Source organism: Astyanax mexicanus, chromosome 4, assembly GCF_023375975.1.
Source record: "Astyanax mexicanus isolate ESR-SI-001 chromosome 4, AstMex3_surface, whole genome shotgun sequence".
NCBI lineage: Eukaryota > Metazoa > Chordata > Actinopteri > Characiformes > Acestrorhamphidae > Astyanax > Astyanax mexicanus.
In genome coordinates this window covers 58,495,265-58,507,779 of record NC_064411.1, presented here as the reverse complement: position 1 = coordinate 58,507,779, position 12,515 = coordinate 58,495,265, and the positions used below count along the sequence as shown (strand labels likewise).

Below are 12,515 nucleotides of genomic sequence, written 5' to 3'. Positions count from 1 at the left end.
CCAACTACAGCCTCCAGCTCAGCCAATCACAGCGCAGCATCACTCCCAACTACAGCCTCCAGCTCAGCCAATCACAGCGCAGCATCACTCCCAACTACAGCCTCCATCTCAGCCAATCACAGCGCAGCATCACTCCCAACTACAGCCTCCAGCTCAGCCAATCACAGCGCAGCATCACTCCCAACTACAGCCTCCAGCTCAGCCAATCACAGCGCAGCATCACTCCCAACTACAGCCTCCAGCTCAGCCAATCACAGCGCAGCATCACTCCCAACTACAGCCTCCAGCTCAGCCAATCACAGCGCAGCATCACTCCCAACTACAGCCTCCAGCTCAGCCAATCACAGCGCAGCATCACTCCCAACTACAGCCTCCAGCTCAGCCAATCACAGCGCAGCATCACTCCCAACTACAGCCTCCAGCTCAGCCAATCACAGCACAGCATCACTCCCAACTACAGCCTTCAGCTCAGCCAATCACAACGCAGCATCACTCCCAACTACAGCCTTCAGCTCAGCCAATCACAACGCAGCATCACTCCCAACTACAGCCTCCAGCTCAGCCAATCACAATGCAGCATCCCACCAAACCTGCAGACAGCACTGAAAAGTTACTGAGGGATGATGATTGTTGGGAGGGATGATTGTTGGGAGGGATGATGATCGTTGGAAGGGATGATGATTGGGAGGGACGATTGTTGGGAGGGATGATGATTGGGAGGGACGATTGTTGGGAGGGTTGATGATCGTTGGGAGGGTTGATGATCGTTGGGAGGGATGATAATCATTGGGAGGGATGATGGTCATTGGGAGGGATGATGATCGTTGGGAGGGATGATGGTCGTTGGGAGAGATGATGGTCGTTGGGAGAGATGATGGTTGTTGGAAGATGGGATTGCTGGGATGGATTATGATTGTTGGGAGGGATAGTTGTTGGGAGGGATGATGACTGTTGTAAGGGATGATCGTTGGGAGGGATGTTGATCATTGGGAGGGATGATCGTTGGGAGTAATGTTGATCGTTGGGAGTAATGATGATCGTTGGGAGGGATGATGATCGTTGGGAGGGATGATGGTCGTTGGGAGAGATGATGGTCGTTGGAAGATGGGATTGCTGGGATGGATTATGATTGTTGGGAGGGATAGTTGTTGGGAGGGATGATGACTGTTGTAAGGGATGATCGTTGGGAGGGATGTTGATCGTTGGGAGCAATGATGATCGTTGGGAAGGATAATGATCTCTGGGAGGGATCATTGTTGGGATGATCGTTGGGAGGAATGACCGTTGGGAGGGATGATGATCGTTGGGAGGGATGATCGTTGGGGAGGGATGATCGTTGGGAGGGATGAACATTGGGAGGGATGAACATTGGGAGGGATGATCGTTGGGGAGGGATGATCTTTGGGGAAGGATGATCTTTGGGGAGGGATGATTGTTGGGAGGGATAATGATCATTGGGAGAGATGATCTTTGGGGAGAGATGATCTTTGGGGAGAGATGATCTTTGGGGAGAGATGATCTTTGAGGAGGGATGATCTTTGGGGAGGGATGATCTTTGGGGAGGGATGATCTTTGGGAGGGATGATTATTGGGAGGGATAATGATCATTGGGAGAAATGATCTTTGGGGAGAGATGATCTTTGGGGAGAGATGATCTTTGGGGAGAGATGATCTTTGGGGAAAGATGATCTTTGGGGAGAGATGATCTTTGGGAGGGACGATTGTTGGGAGGGACGATTGTTGGGGAGGGGCGATTGTTGGGAGGGATGATTGTTGGTGAGGGGCACATTTGGGGAGGGATGATTGTTGGGAGGGATGATGATCGCTGGGAGGGATGATGATTGCTGGGAGCGATGATTTTTGGGAGGGATGATCGTTGGGTGTGGGGTGTTAGTGTGAGTGGGTGATGTTCGTATGGGTGATGTTACTCGTGATTATTAAGAGTTTACGGATCACAGAGGGTTTGATGTTGGGATGTGAGGATGTTGTACAGCAGGTCTGTAGGGGTTAAATCAGCTTTTCTCGGCTCGTTATACAGCGGTGTTTAAAGACCGGACACAGCGGCTGGTTTGACTCTGTCAGTTGCCTGGAAACTGTGAGGCTCCCAATGCGACGGCGAGTTCAGAACTTCTCATTTGCACATTCTCTCCTGGAGAAAAGCTACGGTACTTTAGTTTCAGGTTTATCAGGCGTTTAGAGACGTTTAAAACAGGAGAAAAAGTATGAAAATGAGTGATAAGACGTATTACTGTTTCTGATTTTATTAGTTAAAACAGCATTACTTCGTGTTGTGCACACATTAAAAGCGTTCTTTAGAGATTGAACAGTAAATTGTAAAACAGAACAAAATACACTGATATTTGGAAGAATGCTGGAATACTGTTGGAGTCTAATGCCAGGTTTATACTGTGTAATTTATACTGCCCAAATGCAGTAATAACCCGTCACCTGACCATAAACAAAAACATTAAATAAAAATGGACACAGCTCAATGTGATCAACACGAGGTTTACTCACAATCATCAATCAGTATGCTCATCATCCCTATCTTTATCCATCACCTTTATCACTATTTATCATCCTTACCTTCATCATCAGTGTGTTCATCATCCCTCTCTTTACCCTCATACATCCCTGTAATCATCCTTACCTTTATCTTCATCATCATCAGTATGTTCATCATCCCTATCTTTATCCTTATACATCACTGTAATCATTTTCCTTTCCTTCACCATTGTCTTCATCAGTATGTTCATACTCCCTATCTTTATTCATCACCTTTATCTTTAATATCATCATCATCAGTATGTACCTTGTCCTTGTCTATATCACTATATTCATCATGCTTACTTTCATCTTTAATATCATCATCATCACCAGTGTGTTCATCATCCTTATTTTTATTCATTACCTTTATCACTGTAATCATCCTTACCTTTATCTTCATCATCATCAGTATGTTCATCATCCCTATCTTTATCACTATAGTCATCATCCTTACCACCTTCATCATCATGATCATGATCATCAGTGTGTTTATCATCCCTATCTTTATCACTATAATCATCATCCTTACCTTCGTCTTTATCCTCATCATCATCATCGTTGCAGTCACCACCACCATCACCACCAGTGTGTTTAATGTCTTTATCTTTATTCATCATATTTATTACTATAATCATCCTTACTTTCATCACCAGTGTGTTCACCGTCCCTATCTGTACCCATCACCTTTATGAGTAGTCATCATCCTTACCTTCATCTTCAGTGTCATGATCATCATCCATACAATCATCCTTATCATCACCTTTATCTTCTTCTTTCTCATCATCATCATCATCATCATCATCACCACATGTTGCTGGAAGGTGATTTTTAAAAGATCAGCAGGGAAACTGAATCTAGCAGAACTATCTACTTTATACCAAACATTTATTCCACTTTTACATAAATTATGAAATATAAAGAAATCAAACAAATAAAGATAGAAATCACATGACCTGAACACACACACACACACACACACACACACACAGTCCAATAACACAAACATTAATACACAGCGGTTCAAAATCCAGTTTTAATACTGATGCACGTCTGAAAACACGTCCAATTCCAATCACAGAACATCATGGTAAAGGTGGGCGACACCGGCATTCACAACATTTATTACCTATATATTAAATTAACTGTGCACTGAAAAAAACACAACCTACGGAATTAAGACCTGTCTCACCTGCACCTCCACACCTACTAAACACAGCTCATTAATTAATTAACTTAATTGATTAATTAAACACGATGGATTAGACGTGTTTAATTGGTGTGTAAGCGCAGGTGTGAGTCAGATGTGAGTTTAATGTCGCACTCTTTCAGTGTTTACAGAGCAGAGAGTGATACACACCCCTAAACACCCTGACTGAAATTAGTGCTTCATAAAAAACAAGGAGAAATCCACCGATTTTCCTGAATTCTCTGTGTGGTTAAGTGATTAAGAGGTGAACAGAGTCTGTTTGAGAACAATAGAAGAAAACTGTACCTGTTCTGATTGGCTGCTGTTTTCCTAGAATACTCGAAGAAGAATTGAGAAAACATCGCAAGACAGTGGGAGATAATGTTGGAGAAAATCCCGCAGTTTATCAATCTTATAAAGCTTATGAAATGCAATTCATTCATAATGCAATTATTCGGGACAAATTGGTCCATGGCGAAGATTACATGTAGAATTAGGGTTAATATCAGATTTTGTTGATTGAGTCAATTCTCGTGAGTTGATTCTAGAGTTGATTGTCTCTTGAATCAGTTATATTTGGTTCATTCTTTCAAGTCGGTGCTTTCGAGACGATGCTCTTGTCTAAAGCTGATTCTCTAAATTTGATGCTTACAATTTTCTAAAACTTATTCTTGTGAGTCAATGCTTGAGTTGATTCCAAGTTGATTCTCTTGATTTGATTCTCTTGTCTTTTGAGTTGATTCTAGAGTTAATTGAGTCCATGCTCATGAGTCAGTTTTCTTAAGTCAATTATGTTGAGGCAAATGACAAGTTGATTCCCTCTTTATTTAGTCAATTTTTTGAGTCAATGTCAGGGTTGACTGTCTCTCGAATCAGATCTCTTGAGTCAGCTCTCTAAAGTCGATGCTCTTGAGTCAGCTCTTTGGAGCAGATTTTCTTGAGTCAACCCTTGAGTTGACTGCCTACTGAATCCGTTCTTTTGATGCTCATGAGTCAGTTTCCTTGAGGCAAATGACTTGAGTTGTTCTCTTTTGATTGAATTCTGTCTTTAGTCAATTCTCTAAAGTCGATACTCTTGATTCCATTCTCTAGAGCTGATTTTCTTGAGTCGATGCTTGAGTTGATCGTCTATTGAATCAGTTCTCTTGAGGCAATTCTCTAAATTAAATGTTCTTGAGTCAATTCTCTAGAGTTGATTCTCTCAAGCCAAGATTCAACTCATCCCAAGCTGATTCTTTCTTGAATCGATTCTCATGATTTGATTGTCTTTTGAGTTGATTTTCTATTGAATCAGTTCTCGAGTTGATGCTCATGAGTCGGTTCTCTTGAGTCTGTTTTCTTGAGTTGATTCTCTCAAATTGATCGTCTCTCGAGTCGATTCACCTCAGATTAAATTCTACAGAGAATTTTAAGGAAAGTGGGTGGAGTTCTCCTTCAGTCACTGTGTAGAAATATTCTAATTACCACAGTTTTAACTCGAATACCACTTCTGAACTCTAGTGGCGTATTTAACTCTGAGGGAGGAGCAGGAGGTAAACTGGGCACAGTGGTCAGTATTTACAGGAGGGGAGGTTTTGGAATGCTGGTTTTATTGATAGCAGGGACAGATTAAAACTTTTAAAATTAAAACATTAAAAACAAAAGGAGAAATAGATAACTAGAGGAAACTCTCTGTATAGTGACCAACATTTCATCGAGTGAAAGAGTCAGAGGCATTTCTGATACACATGCAAGATCTGAAAGAACAGTAATGTACAAAATAATAATTACACTTATATCAAAACACTTTCCATTAGCACCTTAAAATCTGGGGAAATATTACTGAGGAGCACCTGGAGGAACATCTGAGAAACATCGGAGAAATATCGGGAAATAAAGGGACGGAGGGAGGAAATTAACCCCTTAAACTGCAGAAAAGTCTTTAATAAGGAACATTAAAGATAAAGTTCAGGCAAAAAAAGTAATGATAAAATTCAGGCAATAATTTAAAGATAAAGTTAATTATAATGTAAAAGGAAAAGGTTAGTAACGGATTAAAGCTACATTTAAAGGTAAACTTCAGTTTAAATGTAAAAGGAAAAGTTCAGCTAATGATTAAAGATAAGGTTTAGTAAAAAGGTTTAGTCATTAAGGTAAAGACAAGGTTTAGCCAAAAATCAAAGGAAAAGTTTGATAAAAGAATTGATGATAAAGTTCAGTTAAAATACATTTGAAACGTAAAGTTCAGTCAAAGATTTGAAGTTTAGTAAAAAATGTATGGAAAGTTTAAAAAATGTGAAAGTAAAGTTTAGTGATGAAATGAAAGTTAAAGTTATAAAAAAATAAAGGTAATGTTCAGCAAGAATTAAAGGTAAAGTAAATAAAAAAGATGGTTAAGTTAAATAAAAAAAAGTTAAAGTTCTGTCATTAAGTTAAAGACAAAGTTCAGTCAAAAATCAAAGATAAAGTTCTGTTAAACTTTGAACAGTAAAGATCATTCAAATATTTAAAGTTGAGTCAAAACTTAATGGAAAAGTAGTAAAAATGTAGAAAAGTAAAGTTTAGTGATGAAATGAAAGGTAAAGTTCAGTAAAAGAAATGAATAGAAAAGTTTAGTCAATAACTTAAAAATAGGGTTTAGCCGAAAGATTTGAGATGCAGTTCAGTTAAAAATTTATGAAAGAGGTAAAAGTTCAGTGAAAAGATAAAGAAAAAAATGTCATGATTTTTTCTGTAAATGAACATGAATTAATGAGTAATTAATATAAAACTAACAGAAATTATTTATCCAGATCTTGAACAGTTTAAGGGGTTAAATTGGATGTTTGGGTTGTGGGATTGGGATTGGGCGTTGGATTAAGGCTGCTGGCACTAGAATTAGTGACGTAACACTGTAGAACTGTGAAGTCGGGCTCGTTGATTGGCTGTTGGGCATTGGGGGCGGAGAGAGAGGGAGTGATCCTCCATTGGTTGGTTGGTTGGTTGGGGGGTGAAAGTGCACCGCTGTTCTCCAGTCAGTTCACGTCTTTATTCCTCACGTTGGTTCACCGAGAGCAGGGTTCAGTCGATTGGCCACACGGGGGCGATGGTGGGCGTGCCCCTGACGGTACCCGGTGCGAGCGCCGGGATTGGCCAACAGAAGTGTGTATGTGTGTGTGTGTGTGTGTGTGGCGATGGTGGCTGTCCACACTCCTGTTAGCCGTTAGCCGAGGAAGCAGACCGCTCCCACCTCGAACCCGAACCGCTGGTTGGCGTCGCCGAAGTCGTTGAGCATCACGTCGATGATCGGAACCTGATCGATACGGGGCGTGTTCAACTCCAACACCGTCTTAGAGTAACCCTGCTTCAGCTGCAGAGACACAAACAGAGACGCTTTAATCAATAATCTATAATCAACTTCATTAACAATGACCAATTAACCAATCAACCAATTAACCAATCAACCAATTAAAAATCACCAATCATTAAAAACCAATCAATCAGGCGCTGATATGCTAAAAGCAATAGGGCAGCAGTAGCAGCAGTATCCAGTACCTAAACTGATGTATTGAAGTATTGAATAAGAATTCATCACCTCAGGGGACGGAAGTCTTGAGAAAACATCCACGCTTGTATAAGTTGTGAGGTGTTATCTTGTGCCTTGATTTTAACCAATCAGAGTTTGAACTTTCTTAATGAATGGGCTGGGCTGAACCTTATGCTACCTCACTTTACCTCACTCTACTGCATTCTGCAATGCTCAACTATCACTCTTCTTCACTCCATCACTCTATCCTCACCCTACCTCACCTCACTTTATCCTGCACTTCCTCACCATACCTCACTCTACCCTTACTCAAACTCGTGCTACCTCACTCTACTGCATTCTGCAATACTCCTTTTTATACTCTACTTCACTCTATTACTCTATCCTCACCTTACCTCACTCTATCCCACATTTACTTACACAACCTCACTGTACTCTCACTCTACTTTACTCTAATTCACTCTACTGCATTCTGCAACACTCAACCATCACTCTATTTTGCTCTATCCCTCTATCCTCACCCTACCTCACCTCACTTTGTCCCGCACTTCTTCACCTTACCTCACTCTACCCTTACTCAAACTCAAAATCTAAAAACCATGCTACCTCACTCTACTGCATTCAGATTTTTTCTTCTTTTATTGTTTAATGGGTGATGACAGTGACAACACCTTCTACACTTTTACACTATTTTGTTTCGGACCAAATGAGGTAGGTGTGAAATCACCGTGATTGGTCGGGAAAAGTACAGTCACAAAATAATCAGTTTGATGGGTTAGAGAGATTGCTGTGCTGTATTTGTTTAGATTTTAGCGAGTGATTATATGTTTTTTGTATTTGTTTGGGCTGTGAAAAAGGTTGAGGACTACCTTATCTATAAAAAAAAAAAGTAATAAATATATTTTTCTTTCTGCTTCTTTAAATCAGTAGTTTATTTAAGAAGTTGACTCTACAGTGAGGATCTGGCGAAGGCGATAACTCTGAGCTCTACGGTTAAAGCGTTAAACCCCGGTTCTGGCGGTTCTGACGGTTCTGTTTGTGTGAGTTTTGTGGTGAAATCCTGCATTTTTACCGAGCAGCCGTCTGACAGGGCCTTGATAAAGGGATTGTTGTCGTAGGACATCTCCTCGTCGTTGGAGCCGAGGAAGCGCAGCGCCTTGTCGTAGCCGCCGGCTTTAGCGTCGTACCAGGCGGCGGACTGGTGGCAGATGTAGGTGAAGTTCTGCCGGGCCGAGGAGCTCAGCAGCTTCAGGAACGTCATCTGAACCGAGGTGATGGAACTGTCCTCAGCGTCCACGTAGGAGAGCTGCGGGTCAGAGATAAAATAATAAATAACAAAACAAAAATGATAAATAATAAAGCAGATTAAAATCTGATTCAACTCACGATTTTCCCTCGTTTAAACTCACTGAACCACGAACCCGGACTCTCCTTCGGCCAGTTCGATATTCTCACCTGAGAGGAGAAACAAACGAAAAGAGAGTCCCCAATAAACACAAACAGAAATAGGCTGAACTACAATCACTGACTCCGCCCCCGTAAGCTGCACCCCTTTAAACTCCACCTCATTTAAGCCCCTCCCACTAATCTGTTTATTAATGCCGGTTAGTGTTGAATGGGGTCTTATTTTCAGTGTTCTGTAAAGATCTATAATCCCGTACTAAGGGTTTAAAACAGCACTCTACCTCACTCTACCACACATTACCTCACTCTACCTCACATTACCTCACTCTACCTCACGTTACCCTCAATCTACCTTACTTTACCTCACTTTACTTCACTCTAAATTATTATATATAACTCTACCCTCACTCTACCTCACTTTACCTGAATTTACCTAAATTTACCTCAATCTACCTCACTCTAGCATCACCCTACCTCACTCTGCATAATTATACAACACTCTAACTCAATCTACCTCACTTTACCTTGATCTACCTCGGTCTACCTCGCTCTAGCATCACTCTACCTCGTTGTACATCACTCTACCACATTTTGCCTCACTTTACCGTCCCTCATTCTACCCCAGTCTACTGTAATCTACCTCACTCTACCATATTCTATCCTCACTCTCTTACCATACCTCACTCCTTCACACTATCTTTTACCTCATTCTAAAACACTATACTCACTCTACCACACTCTACTTTACTTCGCTCTACCCTCACGCTACCTCACACTACCTCACACTACCTCAGGCTACCTCAGGCTACCTCACACTGCCTCACACTGCCTCACACTGCCTCACACTAAATCACACTACCCTGTATTACCTCACTCTACCCACAGTCTATCCTTCAGCCTGTTCTCAGCTCCACCTGCTGTTACTGCGTGTCCCTGCTGATCTGATCATCCAGCACAGTGTTCAGGTGTGAATAACCCACCGGTGGGCGGAGCCTGGACAGGAGGACTTTTATTGTGTATTAGTAGATGATACTCACCCCTGAGGACTTTTTATCGGGGTAGATACAGGTTTCTCCTCCTGCAGTGAAGTTACAGTACACTTTAAACGAGTCGCCTATACAACCCATATTAGGATCGATCCAGTACTCCCCTACAGAACACACACACACACACACACACACACACACACACACAACAAACACACACACACACACACACACACACACACACACACAACAAACACACACACACTGTATTTAATATCAACATATTAGTGATTTATATAAATCACTTTCATCACATTGATTACAATATGTAAAAATAAATAAATAAATAAATATATATATATATAATATAATATAATATATATGTATATATATATATATATATATATATATTGTATTGAATATATATAATTTCTGCTCTGTATGGTTAACTCTCAGTAGCAGTGGTGTGTGTGTGTGTAGTGTGTACAGTGTGTGTGTGTGTGTGTGTATAGTGTATAGTGTGTGTGTAGTGTGTACAGTGTGTGTGTGTGTGTGTGTGTTGGTACCGTCGGTGAATTCTGGTTGGCTGAGCTGCAGGTCTTTGCAGGTTCTGGCTGGGTTGTCTTGGGTACCGAGGGGGAACTTCATGCGCTCGATGTCCTGCTTCAGGTTGTTGAGGGACCCGAACACGTCCTCCAGTCCCTCCATCCCCTCCGGCCCGTAGTCCATCATCATCTCCCCTGTCCCCGCCGCCGGATCGTCCTGCTGCTCGTCCGGAGATCTGCGAGACTTCTTACTCATCTGGATCGGCAGCGGCTGGATGATATCTCCAGGAGGACCCTGAGAAAAAACATTAACATTTACCCTATTATCTACCCTATTATTTACCCCTAGCCCTCTTTCACCGTTCAGAGGTGAGTATTATAGTATTACTGTAGCCTCCTGCTAACCCCAGCTATCAACTGTATAATCTCTGTATCATGATCTGTATCGTATCGTCAATTACATCTATTCTAAAGTAGATGTAATTAACTGTATAAGTAATTAGATGTTAGTAAGTGTGTACTGTATTATTCTAAATGTTTCTGATGATAGAATATTATACTTACAGGTGGTCCAGGGGGTCCAATCAAACCAGGTTCTCCCTTCTGACCAGCGGAACCCTTTAGAACCATAAAATATTACGTTTAGGTTGTGCAATTACCACATATATTTTTACATATTACACATTAAATATTACATCACTGCTGGAAATCAGTAATTTATTATAACTTAAAATGTTTTCAGTTCAGGGATTTTCATTTATTTATATAGCAGTGTTTCCTCTGGTAAAACCCTACTGTTAGAGGAATCAGTGCTGTATATTAGCTGTACAGGACCAGGATAATAACGTTAGCTAAGCTAAATTAGCTTTAGCATTGTTCTAAACGAGGTGTGAGAGAAGATCACTGAGGCTCAGGTACTTACACTCGATCCTTTAGATCCCTTCTGACCTTGAGTTCCCTAACGAGCAGAGAGAGGAACCAGGTTAACGAGGTTAACAAGCTTAATCACCTGACATTTTAACAGTCCAATCAGAGTGAAGTTTAACACTGCAGATAATTAAACTTACAGGAATACCGGGAGGTCCTGGAGGACCAACGGGACCGGGGTTACCTCCAATACCCTGCAAACACATCAGTACAGGTGTTACAGGATATCCAGGCACAGGTGTTACAGGTGTGTGTTTGGGTTGGTGGTCACTTTTTATTTATTTATTTATTTATTTATTTATTGATTGATTTACTGATTGGTGGTTACTTACAGGGTCGCCTTTTCCTCCACCTGTTCCTTGAGGTCCAGGTAATCCTCGGTCTCCTTTCTCTCCGGGTTCACCTGGAGGTCCAATCAGACCAATCAGACCAGGATGACCCTGAGAAGAAAAAACAGCACATTATATACCTGCATATATAATAGTACAGACATACAGATAGACAGGTAGAGATAGACAGACAGACAGACATATAGCTAGATAGACACAGATACACAGAGAGAGACAGACAGAGACAGACAGGCAGGCAGACAGACAGATAAATAGACATGTATATAGATAGAAATATATATATATATATATATATATATATATAGATATATAGGTAGAAATATATATATATATATATAGATAGATAGATTTTTAAACAGTAATCTGAGCGCATGTTTCCAATATATATATATATATATATAGATAGATAGGTAGAAATATATATATATATATATATATATATATATATATATATATATATAGATAGATAGATAGATTTTTTAACAGTAATCTGAGCGTATGTTTCCAATATTTTGGCTTAAAACTGAAGGCTGGACTTTAATACTGCCTAACCCTACCGTAAAATCCCACACAGATAATACCATGTATTAATAATAAATATAAAGATGTGATTTTATATCTGTTGTGATGTTTGAGCTGCTTTGAGGCACTTAAATCCTTACTTCTTTATATGCTTAGGCACTTATGTTCCAGCTCACGCTGCAGATTAACAGGCGTATACTGTGGTGTTTATGAATCTGAGTTTAATCAGCACAGCTCTGTAATATAGAGTTATAAACTCCTGACGCTCCTACAGATCCTGAGCTCAGCACAACCCAGAGTCTTTATTCCTTTTAGAATATAATAAAACACGCTAAAAAGAGAAATGGGTCTTTAGTGTTTATAAAAAGCTGTAATTCAGGGTGTGTTTACACTCGTACTGCTGCTCTCCTGCACCACAACAACCCAGGAAATTATACACTGCTGTTCACAGTTTAGTCTTTTAGAGGCCATTTCACTCTTACTGCATCTCATTCCCTCAATTTATTATAAATAACACCGTTCAGAAGGGAAAAAAAATAATGT

General features: G+C 40.6%; 1 protein-coding gene across 1 annotated transcript in view; it reads right to left on the bottom strand.

Moving 5' to 3' along the window:
- Window positions 1–3,564: 3,564 nt before the first annotated feature.
- col11a1b (collagen, type XI, alpha 1b) overlaps window positions 3,565–12,515 on the bottom strand; it is a 132,353-nt gene continuing 123,402 nt past the window's right edge. The window contains exons 59-67 of the mRNA XM_049476727.1: window positions 11,433–11,540; window positions 11,241–11,294; window positions 11,096–11,131; window positions 10,738–10,791; window positions 10,195–10,468; window positions 9,680–9,792; window positions 8,625–8,693; window positions 8,311–8,544; window positions 3,565–7,061 (exon numbers count right to left, since the gene is read on the bottom strand). Coding sequence (XP_049332684.1) covers window positions 6,915–7,061; window positions 8,311–8,544; window positions 8,625–8,693; window positions 9,680–9,792; window positions 10,195–10,468; window positions 10,738–10,791; window positions 11,096–11,131; window positions 11,241–11,294; window positions 11,433–11,540 — 1,089 coding nt within the window. The 3' untranslated portion in view covers window positions 3,565–6,914. The remainder of the gene's footprint in view (window positions 7,062–8,310; window positions 8,545–8,624; window positions 8,694–9,679; window positions 9,793–10,194; window positions 10,469–10,737; window positions 10,792–11,095; window positions 11,132–11,240; window positions 11,295–11,432; window positions 11,541–12,515) is intronic.